Here is a 22,665-nt window from a genome sequence, read left to right as displayed (position 1 = left end):
TGTTTTAAAAATTTTCATATCAAGTTTTTGATTAAGAATTGTGAATTTATACTTCAATTAATTTTATTCAATTTGTTTTTTTCTTACTATTATTTAATAAATCTTTTTTTTCCTCGTCGTGTTTTATGTAATTACTATTATAATTTTTTTTTTATTAATTTTGCTGTTTATCTGCATTCAAATTTTAGCGCCTTAATTCCGTCCAATCAAATAGTCTTGAAGTTAGTCAAAGGTCGAAACTCGCAAAAAACTCGCCACGATTTCTTATTGGTTGAAATTTTGGCGCGCGCGCAGCGCGCTATTTGAATTTCTAGTAAATATTTTAAGAATCAATTTAACAGATATTTAATAATGTTTAGAATTTTTTTAACAAATAAATTATAACAAAAAAAATTGACTTGTAAAAATTAAAGTTATAAAAAAATTTTAAATATTTAACTGTTAATTAAAATTACGTAATTGTAAAATTAAATTAATTAAAGTACTTTTTTAAAATAAGCGCCATCTGTCTGTAAAAAAATTTTTACTCGTGTCTTCCTGTTCCAGCTTGCCTGTTGGAGCATTTAACAGCCGGCAACTTCTTGGCGTGGCTTTACACACTTTATTAATTGTTAAAATTATTATATTTTGTTTTATTTATTAATTGTTTGGTAAATAATAAACAATGGCCGACAACAAGGAAAGAACTTTCATCATGATCAAACCCGACGGTGTCCAACGTGGACTCATTGGTAAAATTATCCAGCGTTTTGAAGAAAAAGGCTTCAAACTCGTGGCCATGAAGATGGTTTGGGTAAGTTTTAATTTTTTAAATATTATAATTACAAATTTACTTGAAAAATTATAACTTTTCTGGAATATTTGTGATTTTTGATCCAGAAAAATTTTAAACTCAATTTTTTTTTGTGAGGAACTCAAAGGTCAAAATTAAAGACTGTCATGGAAGGTTAATACTAATTTTTTTTTCTTTTTTTAGCCAACTGAGGAGTTACTGAAAAAACACTACGCTGACTTGGCTGCCAGACCATTCTTCCCCGGTTTAGTAAAATACATGAGCTCAGGCCCAGTTGTCCCAATGGTGAGTTTCGTAAAATGTCAAAGTTTATTTTAATCAATGTAGATAAGTTATTTAAGAATGAAGCCGCTAAAGTTCAAACTTTATTAAATTTAATCAAACTTTATTAAACGCAACATAGGTGTGGGAAGGTCTTGACTCAGTTAAGACTGGCCGCAAAATGTTGGGAGAAACCAACCCCAAGGACTCTGCTCCAGGAACCATCCGCGGAGACTTCTGTATCCAGGTTGGACGCAACATCATCCACGGATCTGATTCAGTCGAGTCAGCCAAGCACGAAATTGGTCTCTGGTTCCCAGAAGACAAGAAAGAAGGTGTTATTGACTGGGCTTCCTGGGCCGAGAAATGGATCTATGAATAAGCTCCAAAATTCTTTAAAATTCTAGACATGTGTTGAGCAGTATACTATCACTGCCTTTTGATTAAAATTTTAATAAATAAATAAAAAATTCCATTCCTTAAGATTTTTTTTGTTATTATTATTCCTTATCATAATTTTATTTTAGATAAAGATTATTTAGAAAGAAATTTAAATATTAATTTTTTAAAATAAATATTTAATTTACTTAAATTACTTACTAAATTATCAAATTATTTTTTAAATTAAATTAATTTAATTTTCAATATCAAATTAAAATTAAAAATTATTTAGATTAAATTTTAAATATTAATTATTTGAAATTGCTAAGTTAATTTTTAATAAATAAATAATTATTTAAGCTCCTTTTGAAATAAAATAAAAAAAAGCATGCAATTATTGGACAGGAAAAAATGTGTTTAGATTAAATTAAAAAAAAAAAATAAAATAATAAATTACGAAACAATCAATTATATTTATAATATTGTTGTTATGAAAATTTATTCGTTGTCTTCTTGGACAGTAGTTTTTTCAGATACATATAAACCGTCTAAGAACATACGAATATCCTTGTTTTTTACAGTGGTTGATTGTTGGATAAGTGCAGCTGTAACAAACAAACAAATAAATTAACACTCCGACAATAATAATTAAATTTATACAATAAATGATATAAAAAAAATTACCTGATCGTGATACATCCTCTAGGGAGTTACCCTCGACAATTAGTTCATCCTTCTGTTTTGTTGAGTTACTAACGGTAACTCCTGGGGCCATCTTTACCCTACGGATGAATTTTTCACCCAAGAAATTTCTGATTTCAACTACAGAGTTGTTCTCGGTGGTGACACAGTTAATGGGGAAATGGGCATATACTGCACGCATTTTGTACATGTAGCCCTTGGTTACACCCTTCAGCATATTTTCAATATGCGAACACACGGTCCGCACAGCGGCAAGTTCCTTCTTCTTACCGAACCATTTTTCAACCTTCAAAGTACGGGGGTTGATCATCTGCAATTAAATCATCAAATTAGACACTTTTATTATTTACAAACAAAAAAAAATTTACTCTAAAATTAAGTAGATTTTTAATCAAAAATAAAATTAATAAATGATAATAAAATTAGCCGAGGCTCAACAATTTTTTAATTTTTAATTTCATTAATAGAAACAATTAAAACTACCAAGCAATTTCATTTTATCTTGTAATACATACTCTTAGAGATATTTTTTTATAATGCTAATAATTTAAATTTATAAAGCAAATGAAAATTGATTTAATTTAATTTAATTCTATTGAAATGTTAAAATTTTTTTTTTTATTTTGTTTTTTCACCTATAAATAAATTTAATTGATTTAGAACTAATGTATAAAGCCGATAGGCGTTTGAATAAATAAATAAATTAATTAAATTACAAATGAAAAAAAATTTTTTTTTTAAATAAAAAATTGTAAGATGACAGCTAATTAAATTTTCATGATTAATTATTTAATTATTTACTTACGCGAATGTCAAGGGCGAGATGTTTGAACGATCGCTTCAGGACACCTCTTGGTCCTTTTACAGTCACCATCCTAGACTTGACTGAGGCAGTCAAGCCATCAGGAATTTTAACTATTTGATTTGTCACGATCTGCTTCATGTCGCCAGCTATAATAATAAAATTCAATATTAATAAAATAAGACAATTGTCAATTAATTTTAAGAATTGTTAATGGAGTACAAACATAACCTCCAAGGTTGTTTACAGAAAATTAAATGTTGAAAATTTTTATAAATTTATAAGTGAAAATTTTTTTTAAGAGTTTCAAGAAAAGAAAATTAATTAATTGGGTAATTAGAAATTAAATAATAATTGTGACAGGTCTGGTAGTTGTTTGAGGTTAGAATATTTGTTGAAATAATTATTGCTGTGAGTTATAAATAATAAGTGACAAATATTAGATGAAAATGATAAAGCGTGAAGGAAGGGTTTTGTTTGTGTCGAATTTTTTAATTATTTTTAGGATGCACATGCGATTTTATTGGATATTAATTGATGGAAAATTTCGTTACCTGATCACACGCGAGCAAATCTCCAAAAGAATTTCACCGTGCTCGTGGACTATCGCTTCGACTCTGTGTATGATAATGTAGAGGGTCCTACGTTAGATTGACATCTTGTGATTGTTGGAGGAATTACTTTTAAATTTTGTCATTTAGAATTTTTTTGTTGACATTTATTTTTTTTGTAAATAAAAAATGAAAATTAATTTAGAAGGTATTTATTAAATTTAAGAATTTTTTTAACAAATAAATTATGACAATAAATTAAAAATAATTTTTTGGGACTATTTTTTTTTTTTTTATTAAATAAAATTAAAAAATTGTGGAGTGCTTAATGCTAACTTTAATAATACTGAAGTTGACAGACATTAAAAATTTTTTTAGAATTTTATAGTAATTAAATTATGATTAAAAAAAATTATTTAAAAAATTCCACGTGTGAAAATTAATAAAAATTACAATAAAATTAAAAAATTGTCAAGTGACAGTTAACTTTAATGACATTGAAAATTAAGTTAGCCGACATCTAAAAATAAAAAAAATTTTTTTTGTTGAAAAAATTGCAAGAAAAAAAAAATTTCATATTAAAAAAAAAAAAAAACCTTACGTATAAAAAAATCAAATTAATAAATTAATAAAATATTATTTTTGAAATATTAATACTTTATTCAAACATTAAATATATCTATATGTATATAATTATCCATATTAATTGTTTAAAATTTTAATTATTTGTTTGTCAAATATTTTTTATACATGGCGCAGTCGCTTATCACATGAAACATTATCCTTGTATACCTTCAAACTTTTAATTTTAATTAAAAAATAATCAATTTTACAGAATAATAAAAATAATATTAATTAAATCTTAAATTCATGATTAATTTCCAACATGCATCTTATTAAAAAAAAAAAATTACTTCACAATTGATTAAATAATTTTCCGGCAATAATATATAACAAGAACAGATTGATAATATTGTACCTAAACAATTACAACATTTAAGAATCAAATGAGAGTGTAAAACAAAAAGAAAAAAAAACACAATTTAACTCAAATTACTTTAATTTAAATAAAAGCCTTATAAATAAAAAAAAAAAAAAAAAAAAAAATAGTAATAATAATTATAATCATAATTAATTAATAAATCATTAGGTTACAAGACAGTAAACCTTACAACTCAAAAAAATTAATAAAGATTGAGGATTAATCGTTTTACTTTGGAATGAATGAGGTCAAATAAATAATTGACTGAAGCGTAACTCGCTTATTCAATTACTCAAAAACAAATTAATTATACAATAATAATAATTAATAATAAAAAAATAAAATAATGAGGTTGATTACTAAATACAACTACAAACCAAAAAAAATTCAACAATTTATCATTTGGGCTTAATTTAAACCAAAAAAAAAAAAAAAATCATTACTTTTAAATCTTATAAATTACAATGCCCAAGCGAATTGTCAATCATTCAACCCCCAGACTACCTTAAATTTAACCATTTGTAATTTGTATTTGTAATTTATCGTCTAGATTAGGCAGAGTTCTTTAAATTTACATTAAATTTACATTTAATCTACTGTACAGTGAACTTATTATTATTATCTTTTTTTTTATTTTTTTATTTTTTTTTTTTTTTTTATTTTAATCCATTAATTTTAATTATTTTTTAATAAAAATAAAGATAAACAAGTTAAATATCCCCATTTATACAAAATAATAATAATAATTCACAACTACGTCCTCGAGACACGTTTTTTGGCACTAGAATTAGCCTCTTGATCATCATTAACATCATGATCCTCTTCCTCTTCCTCTTGGACCTCCTCCTCCTCTTCCTCCTGAACCTCCTGGCTATCTCCATCATAATTATCCGGATCGACTTGATAAATAAAATCCGCTACGTCTTGAATCGACTCGCCATCATAATTTTCATTAATTTCTTCCACATTCTGTTCAATGACAATTTCATTTCCCTCATCATCATTGGTGACCATCAGAACAGTGTCATTAATCCTAATTTGCTCCTCAAACTCTCCATCATTCTCAGCCATAGAATCCAAAGTATTTTCATTCAGCCCTCTTTCATCATCAACCTCCGAGCCATAGTATCCAGAGTTGCTCTCCAATAACACCTTATCATCCAGCTCAGGAATGTTTTTTTTAGATTTCACCCTGCGAGACTTGTTCTCATGAATCGGAATTATCGGACTAAGAACCGGGGGTCCATCATCATCATCAGTGTCATTGTCTCTGACATTTTCTCTCTCCTTTTTTTCTTCTTCATCCGAGTCATCGCTGTCGTTGTTGCTGTTGGAGTTGCTATTGGAGTTGTCCTCTCTCTCAATAGTTTCATTCTCGTGTTCATTTTCACTGTCAGATTCACAAGCAGACTCTTCACTGTGTTCACCATTGACCAGGTCTTCAGAGTCAAAGTCACCTTCTGCTTCTTCTCCCTCTTCGCCTTCTTCGCCTTCTTCACCCTCAACCTCATCATCTTCTTCATTATCATCAACATCAACCTCACCATTATCTCCCTCTCCCTCTCCTTCTTCTTCCTCCTCTTCTTCTTCTTCATCACCCTCACCAAGCAAAGAAGCTTCATCGCCAATCAAACTTCCTTTATCATCATCAATCTTGACATCTTCATCCCCAATTTCTTCATTATCTTCATTTTCTTCATCATCATCATCATCATTATCATTATTATGATCATTATCATTCTCATTGTCATTGTCATTATCATTCTCATTGCCATCTTCGTCCCTCCTTTGCTTATTAACAACACAATTAGCCATATGAGCTTCAAGTTTCTCCTCGCTATCAAAACTAAGCGCACATTTAGAGCACCAAATGTGCTCATTATTATTGATATGAATGCTCATATGAAGCAACAGCTTACTCCGAGCATTGTGATACCTCCCGCAAGTCTTGCAAGTAAAATTATTCCCCTCACAAGACAAAATAGCTTCATGAGCTTCCTTAAGATGCTGCGACAATCCGCGGTAGGTCGTGCACAATTTCAAGCATACTCCGCAAGTAACAGCCGCCTCAGCTCTATGAAATCGGATCAAATGCTGCCAGAGGTGCTTCTTAGCTGGCCACTGCTTCCCACAAACTTCGCAAGCGCACACTGTATTTGTCGACTCGTCATAAACTTTTCTAGAATCCTTGCGGTTGCATTTCATCGGAGACATTCGGTGTGATGAAGACAGTGGCATTAAATTTGGCACTGGTTTGTGTCCAGATAACTGCAAATTAATATCTTCAAATAAATTAAAATCAGGTATATTTAAATTAGACTCATTTATAATATCAACAGGCTCCTTTTTAATCATATTATTATTTTTTAAATGCGTTTCAAGTATCGAGGTAGTTGTAGTAGTATTATCATTATTATTTTTTGATAAATTATTTTTACGCGTACAATTGCTGATATGATTCCAAAATAATGTTTTTGTACAAAATTGTTTTTTACAATTTTCACATTCAAAATTTTCACGATTACGCATTCGTCTTTTACCGCTATTTGTTTTCATTTTTTTAAACATTCTTTCTGGATCGGTATTGTGAATAAGCTGATAATGATCAGCCAAAGTTTCATAATTTAAAAATATTTCCGGGCATATTTCACAGTCATAAGTGTCTTGAGGTTTGCGTTTAGTTGATTTATTAACTCTGGGTAATTCATCATAAACACTATCATCAAAATCAAGATCATCTGGCTCTTCTTTAATTCCATCATCATGTCCGGCTCCTTTACCACCACCATCAGAATTATTTTCAAATCCCGCAAGCTGATCCTTAGGCACATTATGAACATGCTCGTAGTGATGTCTAATATCAGCGTCAGTCGTAAAAACAGCAAGACATTGTTTGCAAGTCCGAAAAACTTTACCGTGGCATTTTTTCGTGTGATCAAATGCCTTCCACTTGGAAGCGTACTGTTTTCCGCAGACCTGACAAGTATTTGCTTTTAACAAAACTCCTGGATGAACACTCTCCACGTGATTCTTCAATTCTTGAGGATCTTTCATCGGTATCAAACAAACCCCACAAGACACACCAATTTCATTCCGATGCAGCGACAAAATATGCATTTTTAATTTCAATTTATTCTCGACAGTATCTCCGCAAAAATCGCAAACATTCGGAGAGTGATATTTATGATCCTTGCGATGAGCTTCAAGATCTTCTTTAGTCCGGAATAATTTTTTACAACTCGCATGATCACAAGTCAAGTCCGGATGATTCATATGATTAACACGATTGTGTGTCATAATTCCCAGCTTGGAAGTAATCGTCTCATTGCACAAATGGCACGTGTAGCTGCTGTGATGATTCTCAATGTGCTTCTGCAAGCTCGCCCGGTCCTTAAAAATTCTCTCGCAAGCTCTGCAGCGGGTCAACAACGCTCCCGGATCCTTCCGATAATTTTGACAGCCTTTCATGTGTCTCTTCAATAAATATCTCTTGTGGAAAGCTTTGTTGCATTTTTCGCAGTGATGAATCGTGTCTTCTTCAACAACCGGAGTTTTATAATTAGTTTCTTTGAGGACTTTCTTGCTTTCTGGCTCATAGCGATGAATTTTAGCAATGTGCGCCGCTAAATGATCCTTGGAAGCGCTCGTTTTTAAACAATACTTACAAGTAACGTCCTTGTGGCCTTTGTGAACTCGATTAACGTGCTTCCACAAGTGAGAAGTCCTTCCGTAGCATTTGTTACACAAATCACACGGGAATAATCCGTGGACTATTCTTCTGTGCTGGCACAAGTCTTCCCAGCTGGGGAATATCAAGTCCGTGCACAATTCACAAGTCAAATCAACTTCAGCTGTATTTGTTTCATACGTACTGGCTGGTATTACTTGACTCACCGACTCATTAACGCTATTGCTGTAACTCTCAATTTCTAGACCATGAATTTTACGGTGTCTCGACATTTTGGATTTATTTGAATAAGGACGCCCGCAAATGTCGCAACTAAAGTCCCCGTTGGTCAGCGGCCAGTGTTTGCTCTTAACATGATCGCTCAATTGAATAACATCCGGGAATACTTTCAAGCAAACGCCGCAAATTAGAGGAACAGTGTCGGAATGGACACCCATGACGTGTTTCCAATAATCGACTCGGCTGCCCCAAAGTTTTCCGCAAATTTCACAAGTATTAGGTGACGCGCCTTGCAAGACATGATGCTGAGCATGTTCATTTTTCAGCGACTTGGTAGAAAATATTTTACCGCAGTCCTCGCGCTCGCACCTAATCTGCGTTTCTGAGCTGTGAACACTGCTGACGTGTAACCAGCGTTCCCATTTGCTTGGGTGGGAGCTTCCGCAAATTTCACAGACGAAAAATAAGTGATACTGCGCTTTGTTCCCATTCGGATTCGCAGGACTGCTGGCAGCATTGACGGCAAGATGATGATCAGCTGCAAAAGGAGTCTGCTCTTTATGCGCATTGCGCTGGTGACGGATCAAGTGGTCTTCATTTGGAAAAGATTTGTAGCAGATAAAACAATCGACCTTCTCACCGTCCTCGTGGTCAAAGTCCACCGTTGGATTTAATCTGTGATCTTGAGTGCTGTCATTTATATTTTCATTGCTGTAATACCCGCTGTTTAGCTGGACAAAGTTAGCTGGGTCGTAGGAAGGATCTATATTGTGAATTGACACGTGGGTCATTAATTTCTTACGTGAGTCATGCTGTCTGCCGCAAATGGTACAACTGTAGCGCCGTTGTTCGGATATCTGAAGCTTAGAAGCACCGTGGTACATATTTACGTGATTCAACAATTGATCATTGTCCGTGCAGATTTTTAAACACACACCACAGGCAAATGCTGCGTACTCTTTGTGAGTCGCGCGTATGTGAAGCCACAAAGAAGCACGGTCGTTAAAATCACGAGTGCAAATTTCACATACAAATACTGTTTCTATTTCAATCATATCTTGCTGCTGAGCTTCTTCTTCTTCGTCATCAGCATTGACATCTTCTGGAGAAAAAGAAGGCTCGCGTTTTATTTTAACTTCCTCGCGAGATTGATTACTGTGCTTGTCATTTGAAGAAGAGAATTTTTTTTTGAAACACTTTTCGTCGTCTAGCATCGGAGCTGGATCTACGCCGTGGGATGAGATGATATGCCGATTGAGAGACGACTTGAGTGTAAAATGTTTTTTGCACAGAAGACAGACAAAGGGTTTGTCGGACTCGTGAGTGACCTCGTGGTCTTTTAAAGCTTCGATGGAAGTAAACGACTGCGGACAGGTCTCGCAGAACCATCTCTTGCCTTCTGGGTCAACTTGAGCGTCAACTTGAGGCACGCGTAGGGATTTATAAGGATCGCGGTCGTCGCGCTTAAGTCCTTCGGCTCCACGAGTCAAAGCTTGCTTTAGAATAGTCAGCTGGGGATTTTTTGACAGTTTAGCCTCGGCTGTGCGGTAGTCTTTGCTGTCCTCGTCGGACTCGAAGCTCGAAGCTTCTGAGGTGTCCATAAGACTCTTGCCTTTCTTTTTCAACAGCAAGCTTATTGATTCGCGGATGCCAGTGCAGACTTTTTTGTGCTTGTTCAAGTCCGTGATGTTGGTGTACATCTTCGGGCACGTGTTACACTGGAATCGATTGTCCGAGGGGACGTAGACGCCGAGTTTCGGGGGCGGAGGCTGCCCAGTGTGTCGGGACTTTATGTGGTCCATTAGATTTCCACGTGTCGAGTACAAACGTGAGCAGTACTGACACGTTACTGCTGGGTGTCCGCGGTGGTTTGAGGACACGTGACCCCACCGGTGCTTGGCTGTTGAGTAGGATTTGTTGCAGAGGTCACATTGGTACAGCCGCTTGAAGGATGTGTGGTCGTCTGTGATTACCTTTTCACCCACTACGTCCCCAGCTCCGGCGTGAATTCGCGCGTGCAGTGACAGGTGGCCTTTCGAACTGAATGCTTTGTTGCATAATGAACATACGTAGACTTCATGGTGCTCCGATTTGTGTTGAAACAACGCTGGTGAGCGCGATGAGTTCAGCTCCCGCGGGTCCGTTTCTTCTGGGTCTTCTGTTACCATTGGAGGCATTTCCAAAAAATCACTTGGGTTTGTCTCCATGTCCATTTCGTACTCGTCGTCGTATTTTCTGTCCTCGCCATCTTCTAAACCTGTTTTTAGAATTTTATTTTTTTAATAAATATATTTTCAAAATTAAAACATTTAAATTAATTAGATAGAAATTTTTTTATAATTTTATAACAATCAAATTGTTATAAAAAAAATGTAGTAAAAATTTTACATGTAAAAATTATTAGTGGAAATTTTTTAAAAGATTTTTTTTATTGTAATTTATTTAAAAAAAAAAAAAAAAAAATTGTTGGCTAATTTCAATATTAAAATATTTAAAAAATTAAAAAAGATAAATTACCTTCTTCAGTTCCACTGTGTTCAAGAATTTCTTCAATTTCCTGATCGGCTTCACCGTCAGAATTTAATCTTGGTGGAGTACCCAACGCCGCATTCGGATTAACTATCGGTGCTTCAGGTATAAGAATTGGCATCTTTTCTTTTTCCTTAAGTAACTCTGAGCGCAACTCTGAATGTTTTTCCATGTCATTGTGTAATCCACAGTTTGACTAATTTAAAAATAAAAATAAAAAAAAAATAAACATTAATTTAAATTACATTATTAATTATTAATTAATAAAAATAAATTAAAAAATTTATAAATACTCACAGATTCTTTTGGAGATAATTTTCTTTCCAACAGCGCGACAGCATTGACGCAAGCCGTTCGAAAATCGTAAAAATTTTCCAGATTGTACATACAACGGTAACACAAACATTTTGGTAATCTGTCATCTTCATCAATCTGTAATTAAAAAATAAAAATAAAATTTATTAACATAAAAATTAAAAACTCATTAACTAGAAAAAAAAATAATTTTCTAAAATAAAATTTACGATGAATAAATTTAAAAATGAAAAAAGAGAAAACCAGGATATTGAAATGGTAAGGGTAATGGGTACCTGGACAAAGGATTCACGGTCAAAAGGACCCTCCTTAGGATTAAGAAGAGAATAAGAAGAAGGAGAAAAGGAAAATAGTATTTTGCTGGGTCGTAAATGTGAATAGCGAGGCTAAATTCAGGTCAGTTTCTCTTGTACAATCGGAGCCAGGTATACGACCACTAGGTTGTAAAGTGGGACAGGTAAAACGTTCGGACGACCGTAGCAGAGAACGAACATGTGCTGGGTTTTGAAGTTGAGGCAACTGCCAGGCAGTTAACTTGCAAGACTCGTCTTGCCGGAGAATAATAATACAACAGCAGTTTCTCTTTCTGGGGGCCCAACGGAAAATACTCCGAAATGCAGCCACCGTCAGCATCTTCAACAGAAGACATTTTTAATTTATCTCCGAGGTATTATCCATCAGTGATAATCAAGACGAAGACGTGGTAAGAAATAAGCCACAGTAGAGTGAATAGAGCGGATCCTTGGCTCGCTCTACTCCACACTGAGTAGAGACACATGCGGGGGACCTGGTACTGCAGTGGTGGGAAGCCGCTTTAACTAAAACGTATTTTGCTCCGTCTGTTCGGCTGCTGCTGCTGCTGCTTGTGCTGTTGCTGGTTATGCTGGCATGCCGCTGCCGACGACGTTCAGACGAGACGAGCTCAGCGGACATATATACCATATAACACACAGATCTGCATCTGTGTACGTGTGTGTAATATAGCACAAACGATACGAGAAGTTTGTGAAGTAAGAGAACAGCAAGATGAGGTGGGGAAGTGCCGGTCGGGGTAAGGGGCTGTCGGGCGGGCGGATGCAGCTTGAGCGACAACTACCAACTCTTACAAAACGTGATGTTGTTATTGTCGAGCATATCACACACTTTTAATGTTTGAGTTACCACTTAAATCATCAAGATTAATCTATTATACAGATTTTATAATTAATGCTTAGATATGTCTATAATAATTAATTTTTTTTTTTAATTGTTTAAGTGGTAATTGATTTTTAATAAACAGATGAGAGTGGATAGCTCAGTTTTGAGTTATTATTTATGGTAATTATTTACAAGTAGAGTCCACCTTATTTTTGACCATCTAGGTGAAAAATTAACATTTTTTATTTAAAAAAAAATTTTTTTTTTTAATAAAAAATGTGAAAAAAAAATAAAAAATTTTGATAATTTTTTTTTGCCTTTAAAAGTTGAAAAAAAAAATTGGCTTTTATATATTTGGATAAAAAAAAAAAAAAAAAAAGTTAAATTTCACAATTTTATAAAATTTTTTGAAAATTGTAATAATCAAATTTTTTTTTGTAATTATTCATTTTTTAATGTATTTAAAAAAAAAAAATTAAATAGAAATTTCTTTAAAAAAAAAAAATTAAAATTAAAATCGTGGACCCGCTTGTAAATAATTACCTTATATTATTTATTGTTGACAAAGTATGCTGGGAAATTGGGAATGCTGAAGGACTGGATAGGAATGAGTAGTAGAGGACAGAGAGTTAAAGCGCTAAAGCCAAGCCTGACTGACTACTGCCCGACGGTGCCCACGGTACTCTCAAGGATGACGATCGATATTAAGAGACCCGGAGCGTATTTTTTTTTTCTTTTATCTCTTCCTCTATTCTCTGAAGATGCCTACAATATAAATTTGAAATTATTTTATTGAATTATTTCAAGCGTCTTAAAATAAAAAAAAATAAAAAAAATATATATATATATATATAAAAAAAAAAAAAAAACATTACTAAACAAAAATATAGATAGTCACGTGTTTAAAAACAATAGAGCGCCCGGATAAAATATTTTTTTACATATATATTCATATATAATATATATGGTGAGATTAGTACGTGGCCTTGATCATCTCGAGTGCGTGATAAAAGCAGCATTTGGTTTTACAGAATTTTAGGAAGTAGAATGAAAGAGCAGTAGTGAGCTGAAGGCAGCCGGCGACCTCGCTCTCTCGATACAGCGAGTATAACGCCCGTACCGGCCGCGCCTCCTCTTCTTTTACACCGACACTCGTTCACGGCCCCCCGTTCCACCACGTCTCGTGCTCCCCGAGGCAATCGTCATCCACTGTCACCATGTTGGCTCTTTATGGCTGATCCAGCAGCAGCAGCAGCAGCAGCAGCAGTAGCAGCAGCAGCAGCAGCTCCACTCTTGAGCTCTGCTTTGAGCAGTGTGTGCTGTTGGACCTGGTATATGTGGTAATTAATAACAACAATAATTACACACTTAGCTTTGGCTAAGCTAATGTCCCAACACACATGTGTGCACATGTACACATGTCTTTATATTTACACATTTAAATGTTAGAGTTACACTGCAGTTGATTAAAGTCTGCAGGTTCGAATTGTCCAGAATTCGAAAGTCCAAGGTAAGGTGGGCATCAGTAGCGACACTCGCCGTAAGAACGAGGACGAGGACGTAATGTTGATCGGTGATGATGATGACGACGACGATATGACGCACGAGGGAGTGGACAACAATTATAGCCAACGCAGTTTGTTAAATCTACTATACAGTGTGTATTCTACACTTGATGAAGATGATGATGATACAATTAGCTGAATAAATATCTACGTCTATTTTTCTATTAATTTAAAATAATAATAAATTTTTTTTAATTAAAATTAATATTTTAAATAAATTATTTACCTTGAATGGTAGACAAGTCTCTATTTTATCAACTAGCTGACGATTTTTTCCTTCTTGTCCAAATATATCCATTTTAACCGCATCGTAAGATGCACACAGGCGACACAGCTCGTCGTAACGTTCTCTCGACTCCATCTTCGTAACAACTTGTAACCAACGTGAGCGTTAACGTTAATATTAATACTCCAATAATATATAAATATAAATTATCGAGTAAATAATTTACAATTGTCAGGAAAATATTTTTAGGAATTAAACAGAAAAGGTCCTGGCTCAGGCTGACGACTGGTTATCCTGACTACCGACTACTGATGTGTCCCAGTGGGAGGGACGAGCAGCAGCTGCTTCTATACTACCACCGCTGCTGCTGCTGCTGCTGCTAGAGGCTACAGGAAATCCGACTTGTTACGATTGCAACGTCGTCGTGGTTCGCCGTCGTTGCTGCTGTCGTTGTTGTAGTTGGAAATTTTATACTGGCTGTTGCGATTACTAACCACCTCTTCCTCGTGGTTAATCAACACACTCGCACTGTATGTGTTATATCATGCAATGTATATATTACATTGTACAGAGCCTATATATTTACGTGTGTATGTATTTATGATTCACTTATTCACTCGCTCACTTATGATTTACTTAAAAACTCACTAACTCACTCTCGGAGAGGAATTCATTGCAATATTTGGTCGTCGTGAAACTCGTGGTCGCCGTCGTCCATGGAAAGATGACGAGTGCTTCCACCAATGCCGCTTCAAGAATTACACTACGGAACTAAAATTTTTAATAAATATTTTTATTTTTGTGTTTTATTTAATTAGAAAATTTTTTTAAGTTTTGTTTACTTTGATTTTTATTTTTATTTTTTTTTTTTTTTATGAAAAATTAATTATTTATTTATTTATTTTTGGAGCTAGTGTTGTTTAGAAAAATAGCAGACCCCTGATTCGGTATTTTATCAGCAAGCACTAGCTGATTGATTGGCTAGCGGAGGTTATTGTGTCACAACTCACAACGTTTTAAAAAGTAACCCGAGGCACGCTTATCGCACCCAATGCATACACGCCGTTGTAGTTTATCGGGCGTCCACGACGCTCTTGGGACTCCTCACGCTAAGGTCGACACTGATCAACACCAAAACCAAGCACCAAGCACCAACACCCGGGCGCAGCCATCTTGGACACAGACCACTTGTTTTCATCCCCACTATACTCACATTATTATTTCATTCTACGATTGGTTGCTTGGATACCTGAGGTATCAAATTGGAGCGAATATTTAAATTTTTAATTTATGAAAATTAATTTAGCACATATTTAATAATTTTAAAAATTTTATAACAAATTATGGGAAAAAAAAAAATTGATATTTAGAAATTTAAAAAATTAAAAAATTCAATTTTAAAAAAAAAAATTATTTGGAACAAATTTTTTTGTTAAAATTAAAAAATTGTCAAGTGACAAATGAAAATTAATCTAGCACATATTTAATCATTTTAATAATTTTATAACAAATAAATTATGGGAAAAAAAAATTGATATCTATAAATTAAAAAAAAAAATTAATATAGATTATAAAATAACATTAGTATTAATTTTAAAATTTTTATTTCATTTACATAAATCTTACCTTAATATTTAATATTTTATTTTATTTACCTAGTTACTTATAATTATATTAATAGTAATTACTTCTAATAATAATAATAATAATAATAATATTTATTCATTTAAAAGTTTATGATATCCCTAGTTTTTAATCTGTATTTCTTATAAGCATAAATACAATGCAAAAAGTTTTTCATTTATACATTTTCACATGGGAAAAAAAAATTTATCCGTAAAAAAAAAAAAAATAATCTGCGCTCAACGCACGTAGAACTTGAATTTAAATATTTAAAAAATTAATTAATATAACTGAAGAGACGGAGCTTGTAAATCACGGCAAGATTACAACCAAATTACAAATGAAACAGAGCATCAAAATCATCGATTTCTGATAGATCGTACTCGGACGAGTTGGGGTTGAAATTACTATCATTAGCTGAATCATCGCCGTCGAGAATATCATCATCGTCGTCGTCATCATCATCATCATCATCATCATCATTCTCATCATCTTCATCATTATCATCATCATCATCATCATCATCATCGTCGTCGTCGTTGTCCTCGCCTTCGTTTAAATTCTGATCCGCGTCGCCAACTGGGTCTGCATTATCGGGATCTAGAGTCCAGAAACAAAATATCAACTATTAATTAATTAATAAATAATTAATTCAATTTATTTACAGTTAAATTATTTAATTTTAATAAAAAACACAAGTTCATGTCTTAATTATTGACATTTTTTAAGAGATAAACTCATTTCGATGTTACACTCATCGAGACCTTTCATTTAAGTACCCACATGGCATTTTTTATATATTTTATATATATATATATATATATATATATATGATATTTGTGAAATATGTAAATATATAAAATATATGAAAAATTGATCTGGGTACTCAAATGAAAGGTCCCGATGAGTGTAATATCGGGATGAGCTTATATTTTTAAAAATGTCAATAGCTGACAAGATACAAGGTCAAATAAATATTTAATTGAATTTACAACTAAATCCTAGAATTTTAATTAAAAAAATAATTACCATCGCCATTATTGTCATCATCATCATCATCAGAATCAGAATTAGAGCCATCATCATCATCACTAGCATCAAGATCATCTTCATCATCATCCTCATCAGCTTCATCTTCATCATCCCTCCTTCTCCCGACATCATACAACCTGACAGACGATTCCTGAACATTAATATATTCATCTCCGACATTCTCAACAATAGCGATCTGGGTGTCATATTTATTGCACGCCAAGCTATAAATTCCCTTTTTAACATCACAGGTCGCAATGGACGAATAATCCAAAGCATCAAGAGTTTGAAAAGCCGTCGAGCAAGTCGGCTCATTATCATTATCCTGCTCGACAAACACTCCATAAAGTATATGATTAACCGGAGAGAAGACAACTTCGTGCTGCTCCAACGCCGGCACAGTATTGAGCAAATGGAATGTCCTCAAATCCCAGACTTCTGTGTTGGAAATAATTTCCGTCCCACTAGGATGAAAAAATCCGTTTATAGAAGAGTTTAATTTATCAAACTTATGAATTTCCTTTCCGGAATTAACATCCCAGAGGATTCCATCACTCAGAACAAGCTCATCATTGACACTAAAAGTCGCGCGGTTCCTAAAGTACCCGTTCGACGCAATCGACGGGGTCAACGTGCTGATCAGTTTCCCCGTTACAACATCGTAAATCGTCGCAGTGTCGCTCTGAGTCCCGATAATTTTATCCTGGTGCTTGCTGAACTCGACATAGTCCTCAGCTTCCATGGAGAGCTTGAGGTCAAAGAAGGTCCCGATGCTCCAGAGCCCGGACATGGGCCGTCTCCAAGCAGTTGAGGTCAGCAGCAAGTCTCCTCGTTTATTGCACTCCATATGGCTGAGATAAGACTCGTGGCACTGATAAGAAGCTTCTTCAATCCCCGTGTGAATATTAATCATCTTGACATCTCCCGAGTAAGTTCCAACCATCAGCGACTGCTGGTCCGCGGAAAATGTACAGCACATAAAAGCGCCTTCAACGTCAGTGGGCCTGAAAGTTTTAATGGGGCAAAAGCGACTGTAGATGTATCTCCTGTCAAGCCGCTTGTCGTTAATCCCGATTTGCCTCCTGGTGGACCTCACAGTGATGTTCGCCGCCGCGGAGCTCTTAGGTCTTGGATCAGGACACTTGTGCGGCTGGAAGAGGTTGAACTTAGGACAGGTCACCATCGGGTTCTTGCAGAGCGCGTGCTGGTTTGTCAGGTACTCTGTAACAATCGAGTCTAGAGTGATAAATGGAGTCGTGTGAGAGGTAATTGGCAAATCAGCTCCAGCGACCGCTCCAGGGTCGCGAGAAATTTGTTTTTGCAGGGATCTGTTGAAGGGAGTCGACAGCGACTGGTTCATTGAATTACTCTTGTCTTGCTGGTGCTTCTTCTGGTTTATCTGCAGCTTTATCGGCTGGTTGGTGGAGCCCACGGACTGGTTCAGACTGTCGGCTAATTTAATCCTAACTCCGGGTGTAATTGGCGTGCTGGCTGTGTGAGAAATATACCGAGTCGACGGAGGAGTTTGAGCAGTAGACCGGTTGAAGGTGTCGCGCTGATTCCGAGGATTTGTGTTGTAAATATACCCCGGAGAGTACCCTGGACGGGTCGCCACTGTCGGAGCAGGAGAGCTGTAAGTAAACGGCTGGTACGAAACCAAAGGCTTCATCACCGCTGTGTCCAGTCCAACTGACCGCTGGAGCTCCGCTGCTACATGGTACAATCCCTCGGACATAAAATGCTGGTAGATAAGTTGGTTAAGTTGCTGCTTGTCGTACTGAATTTTAGTCTGAGCGATGACATTAGCACGATGGAGACTCGCTAAGGACAACTCGTACTCGGCATTTGTCGGCTTGGCTTTTCCAGAAACCCGCTCGATTAATTCTAAAGCGTACTTCTGGAACATGACGTGTTCTTGACGCTTCTCGTTGTGGATCGGGTTGGTCATTAAAGATTGAAGTTGGCCTCCGGTGAACATCGACAGCTTCCCGATTATCTGTCTGACTTTTTCGCTGCGTGCCAGACCAGCTAGAGCACGACAAGCCAGAGCCCGGATACTGTCAGCGTCGGTGATAGGAGTCTTTACCATCATCAATTGGAGCAGGACCATGATTCCGTTATTAGACCTGACACTGGACCAGACTTTTTGGATTAATTCTTCGCTGTTGTAAGTATTTGTTTTTTTCTTATTAGACCCCGTGGAGGAAAAACGGACCACCGTTCCAGAGACTCGCTGGATTGGAGCGCAAACGCAGTTTACAATAGCCCGCAATGCAGCGCGCTGGACATCTGCGTCTGGAGTTATCTCTCCCTCCGCGGCGGCTAGCAGTAAATTAATCGCCATTGTCATTGAAGAATCCGGCATGTCCACGCGGTCGCAGAGCAAAAGCATTACTTTTGGAACGACTGTACAGACTGCTATTACATCCAAGCAGGAGCGGACTGTCTCGGAGCAGGATGATGTGTAAGCTCGGTTGCTAAAATTCCACTCTCTGGCCAGCGCTATTATCTGCAACAGCAGAGTAATAGAACCTAGTTCGTATAATTTTTCAACAGGAGGCCAATGCGTGCGAACGTTCATCAGCTTCAAGAGTAATTCAACCTTTTCTTGAGCTTCTTCTTCGTTTTTAAATTTACAAGGCTTGCTGGATTGCAAGGACTGAGGAACCACCTGCTGACCTAGCTCATTTTCGACTCTCTGCTGCTGCTGTAGTTGCTCTGCTTTGAGGTACAAATGCGCTTCGATGTACTTCTTTAAAGCTACGGCGACGTGTCGGACGATCTGACGAGAAGCGCACTCCTCATCGTCGTGTAAAACTGACTCGTCTTCGACATTTAGAATTGGCAGGGTGGATATTACGTTGAAGAGCTTGCGCAGGCCGTCTTGGGCGTCAAACTCCTCGAGGATGATTTTAAAGGGGAAAGAACACCCGAAGAACATAGTAGCGTGGCACCTTCCAGAGTCGTGGCTCCTCTCCAGCAGCCACAGCGCGTAAGTTACCAGGTTGGAGATTATTGCTTTTGGCTTTTGACACACTCGCTCAAGAGCGTCTTCGCAGTAAGCTAGATAATAGAGGCAGATTGAGACACCAGTTGCTGCTACGCTGGGTCGGGGGACATCCAGGAGTTTGTCGAGACCATTGGCGTTTAAAAATTCTATTGAAAATTTTTTGTGACACAGTAGAGAAGCGAGATACTTTAAAGCTTCAAACGCTAGCCGACTGTCTTTGGTCTCACGGACGTTTATGTATTTTAGAATTAAGTCCAGGGCGTTTTTTTCGAAGACATGCTGGAGAAATTCTTGGTACTCTCCCATAGGCGTCAGGTAACGGAAGATCAGCATTTGCTGGGTCGCTAATGTTGGAGGGTACATTTGGATGTTTCCTATAACGTAAGACTCCATTTCTGCCCAAGAAGAGTTTGAATTTCCCTCGAGGAGCATCGATGGGGTGCTGACGCTGTGAGTGAGGTTGCGAGTGGCACTTGAACGGGCAATATTTAAACTTCGGGGTGGTGTTGCGCGATTTGGAGTGTGGGAAGGCGTCAACGATCCTTGCTCCTTGACGGCGGAGTTTGGAGTGTTGGGAACTGATTGAGGAGGCGACATCATTTGTTGATAGTCGCTGGACTTTATGGGGGTTGTGTTCTGGGGTTCTTCGTCGTCGGGACTGCTTCTGCGTTTTTTAGCAGGTTGGACTTGATTGTCCGGACTGTTTGGGCCTTCTTCGTTGAGGAAACTCAAATTGTTAGAGTTTCTTACGCCGTTTTCGAGCTTGTCGCGGATTTTTCTCTTCCCTGGCACGCATTTGTTCTCGGAGTCGCCGAAATTGTGGCGGTTGTGCCCGAAACTCGCGAAAGGACGATTGTTGACCGTAGGGTGCTCTTCTTGGAGCTTGTGCAGCCGCTGCAGCATCAGCGGAACCATCTTCGCGTTCTGCTCTCGGAAACCCGTCGCTATGTCTTGGACTTCCATCGCGGCTGCTAGCAAGCCTGTGGCGTAACTCCGGAGAGGCTCCGGGCTTTTTTCTGCCCACGAAAATAAACGGTGGATCAGACCGTCGTTGTCTGGCTGGAAGACTGCTGAGGTTTCTAAGCCCGGGAGGATGTCTAGCATCAGTCTGCACGCTGCTATGTTTAATTGACGCACATCTCGTCCTGATATTCCTGCTCTTGTGTAATAAGAGTCTCTTAAATAGTCGTTTATAAGCTGAAATTAAATTTTTTTTTTAGTTTTGGAGATTTTTGAGAGATGGGAAAATAATTAGAGAAATTAGCAGACACTTGACACTTTTTTTTTATAAAATAAATTAAGTAAAAAATTTAATTCTTTATTTTTTTTGAGCTTCTAGAAATTAATTTTTTTTTTTTAAATTTATTAATTTCTAAAAAATTCTAAAACTCATCAGATGTCTCTCAATTTCAATATCATTTAATAATGACACTAAAATTAACAGACTTGATGATTTTTTTTGAAAAATAAATTAAGTCTAGAAAATTGATAATTTTTTTTTTTAATGAACTGAGTCTAAAAAATTAAATAATTTATTTATTAAAATTGTCAGATGTCTCTCAACTTCAGTATCATGAAAAAAATATACTTACTCTAGTCATAAAATTATCTTTACGAAATAAAACTTTGAGAATGTGGCCAAAATTGCACTCCGGGTCAGTGCGGGACGGATGACGCTCGTCAAAGGGGTCTGGATCCATTTTAAGGTAGTTTTCAGTCTCCGACTCGATTACCTCGGCTAACCTTTTAAGTGTTGGGATCGGATCGTATGACGGCGTCTGGTGATCTTCCTCCCATTGCCTTAATATTTGAACGACGTCCGTCTCTCTGACAAGTGCATCTGCCGAAGTCATTTTTTAATCTAAAAAATACAATTATTTATTAAAAAAAAATTTTTTTAATTATTTTATATTTACTTGTATTTTTTTTTTTTTTTTTTTTTTAATATATTTTTCAACACTGACCTTGAGATAAGACAACTGTCAGAAATTTAATAAAATAATTTCCAATTTTGTTTAATTTTATTAATTACTCTAAATAAAATAATTATCAGTAAATTTCTAACCTCAATTTTATAATTCCGGATGGTAAAAAAAATAAATTCAGACTTTTAATTTTATTATCAAGCAAAAAAAATAAAAAGCAGAATATTTAAAATGTTTTTTGGATTTTATTAAAAAATTGTTATCAGTTGTTGAAAAATATATATATATATATATATATATATATATATATATATATATATATATATATATATATATATATATATATATATATATATATATATATATATATATATATATATATATATATATATATATATATATATATATATATATGTTGTGTTATTAATATATATAGGTTACTCATAAAAATTTTTTTATAAAAAATTTATCATAAAAAATATGACTTACTTTAGTTATTAAATATAATTTTAAGAATAACAGTCTGTGAAAAAATTATATTTCGATGTACTTAAATTTATTTTTTTAAGTTTTACTTATAATCAACTTTACTATCACGTAGTTTTATATTCTCACAAATTATTACGAAAAAATGCAAGAATAAAATGCACGCGACAGCTCAACTTATATATTTTATTTGTATCATATATCTATGTATATTTAAATGTATATAAGTACTTAAGCGCATGGCCGGGTACGGAGGAAAGAATTTTGAAGACTTACATCGATTGATAATTATTCGATACTCGAAAATCTAGGGCTCGATACACACTTTCACTATCAATTCAATGCTTGAAATTTTAAATTACTAGATAAGAGTTTTACTCCATTTTTCTCCCACCATTGCTCTTGTACGTGCATTCATATTTACGTATATAAACAATA

The 22,665-nt window shown here is 35.2% G+C and overlaps 5 protein-coding genes across 7 annotated transcripts; 2 read left to right on the top strand and 3 right to left on the bottom strand.

The window, feature by feature from the left end:
* Positions 1 to 550: 550 nt before the first annotated feature.
* Positions 551 to 1,537, top strand: Awd (nucleoside diphosphate kinase). Its single transcript, XM_074244596.1, has 3 exons — positions 551 to 793; positions 977 to 1,078; positions 1,197 to 1,537. Exons 1-3 carry the CDS (start codon positions 665 to 667, stop codon positions 1,434 to 1,436), a joined length of 471 nt encoding a protein of 156 aa, XP_074100697.1. The 5' UTR covers positions 551 to 664; the 3' UTR covers positions 1,437 to 1,537.
* A 351-nt stretch (positions 1,538 to 1,888) lies between these two features.
* Positions 1,889 to 3,629, bottom strand: Rpl9 (ribosomal protein L9). The gene is made up of 4 exons (XM_074244637.1): positions 3,494 to 3,629; positions 2,943 to 3,088; positions 2,120 to 2,447; positions 1,889 to 2,040 (listed from the first exon to the last, which is right to left on the bottom strand). The coding sequence occupies exons 2-4, from the start codon at positions 3,078 to 3,080 to the stop codon at positions 1,934 to 1,936; spliced, it is 573 nt and encodes a 190-aa protein (XP_074100738.1). The 5' UTR covers positions 3,081 to 3,088; positions 3,494 to 3,629; the 3' UTR covers positions 1,889 to 1,933.
* Positions 3,630 to 4,126: 497 nt separating this feature from the next.
* On the bottom strand, positions 4,127 to 15,467 carry LOC141528570 (uncharacterized). The gene is made up of 4 exons (XM_074244689.1): positions 14,152 to 15,467; positions 11,206 to 11,340; positions 10,897 to 11,104; positions 4,127 to 10,636 (listed from the first exon to the last, which is right to left on the bottom strand). Exons 1-4 carry the CDS (start codon positions 14,284 to 14,286, stop codon positions 5,226 to 5,228), a joined length of 5,889 nt encoding a protein of 1,962 aa, XP_074100790.1. The 5' UTR covers positions 14,287 to 15,467; the 3' UTR covers positions 4,127 to 5,225.
* Positions 13,280 to 14,131, top strand: LOC141528571 (uncharacterized). The gene is made up of 2 exons (XM_074244691.1): positions 13,280 to 13,700; positions 13,833 to 14,131. Exons 1-2 carry the CDS (start codon positions 13,591 to 13,593, stop codon positions 14,062 to 14,064), a joined length of 342 nt encoding a protein of 113 aa, XP_074100792.1. The 5' UTR covers positions 13,280 to 13,590; the 3' UTR covers positions 14,065 to 14,131.
* Positions 15,468 to 15,738: 271 nt separating the features above from the next.
* Mahj (LisH and WD40 domain-containing protein mahjong) lies at positions 15,739 to 22,529 on the bottom strand. 3 transcript variants are annotated; one of them, XM_074244895.1, is made up of 4 exons: positions 22,504 to 22,529; positions 21,409 to 21,677; positions 16,804 to 21,013; positions 15,739 to 16,374 (listed from the first exon to the last, which is right to left on the bottom strand). In XM_074244895.1, the coding sequence occupies exons 2-4, from the start codon at positions 21,667 to 21,669 to the stop codon at positions 16,109 to 16,111; spliced, it is 4,737 nt and encodes a 1,578-aa protein (XP_074100996.1). In that variant the 5' UTR covers positions 21,670 to 21,677; positions 22,504 to 22,529; the 3' UTR covers positions 15,739 to 16,108. The 3 variants fall into 3 exon arrangements, with proteins under 3 accessions (XP_074100996.1, XP_074100995.1, XP_074100997.1); XM_074244894.1 differs by lacking the exon at positions 22,504 to 22,529 and adding an exon at positions 22,231 to 22,382; XM_074244896.1 differs by lacking the exon at positions 22,504 to 22,529 and adding an exon at positions 22,231 to 22,386 and having other exon boundaries at positions 16,173 to 16,399.
* Between the last annotated feature and the right edge of the window lie 136 nt (positions 22,530 to 22,665).

This window comes from Cotesia typhae, unplaced genomic scaffold (assembly GCF_013202065.1).
Source record: "Cotesia typhae breed Kobodo isofemale line unplaced genomic scaffold, CoteBio_Ctyphae contig_44, whole genome shotgun sequence".
Taxonomy (NCBI): Eukaryota; Metazoa; Arthropoda; class Insecta; order Hymenoptera; family Braconidae; genus Cotesia; species Cotesia typhae.
This window is presented reverse-complemented; position numbering and strand designations above follow the sequence as displayed.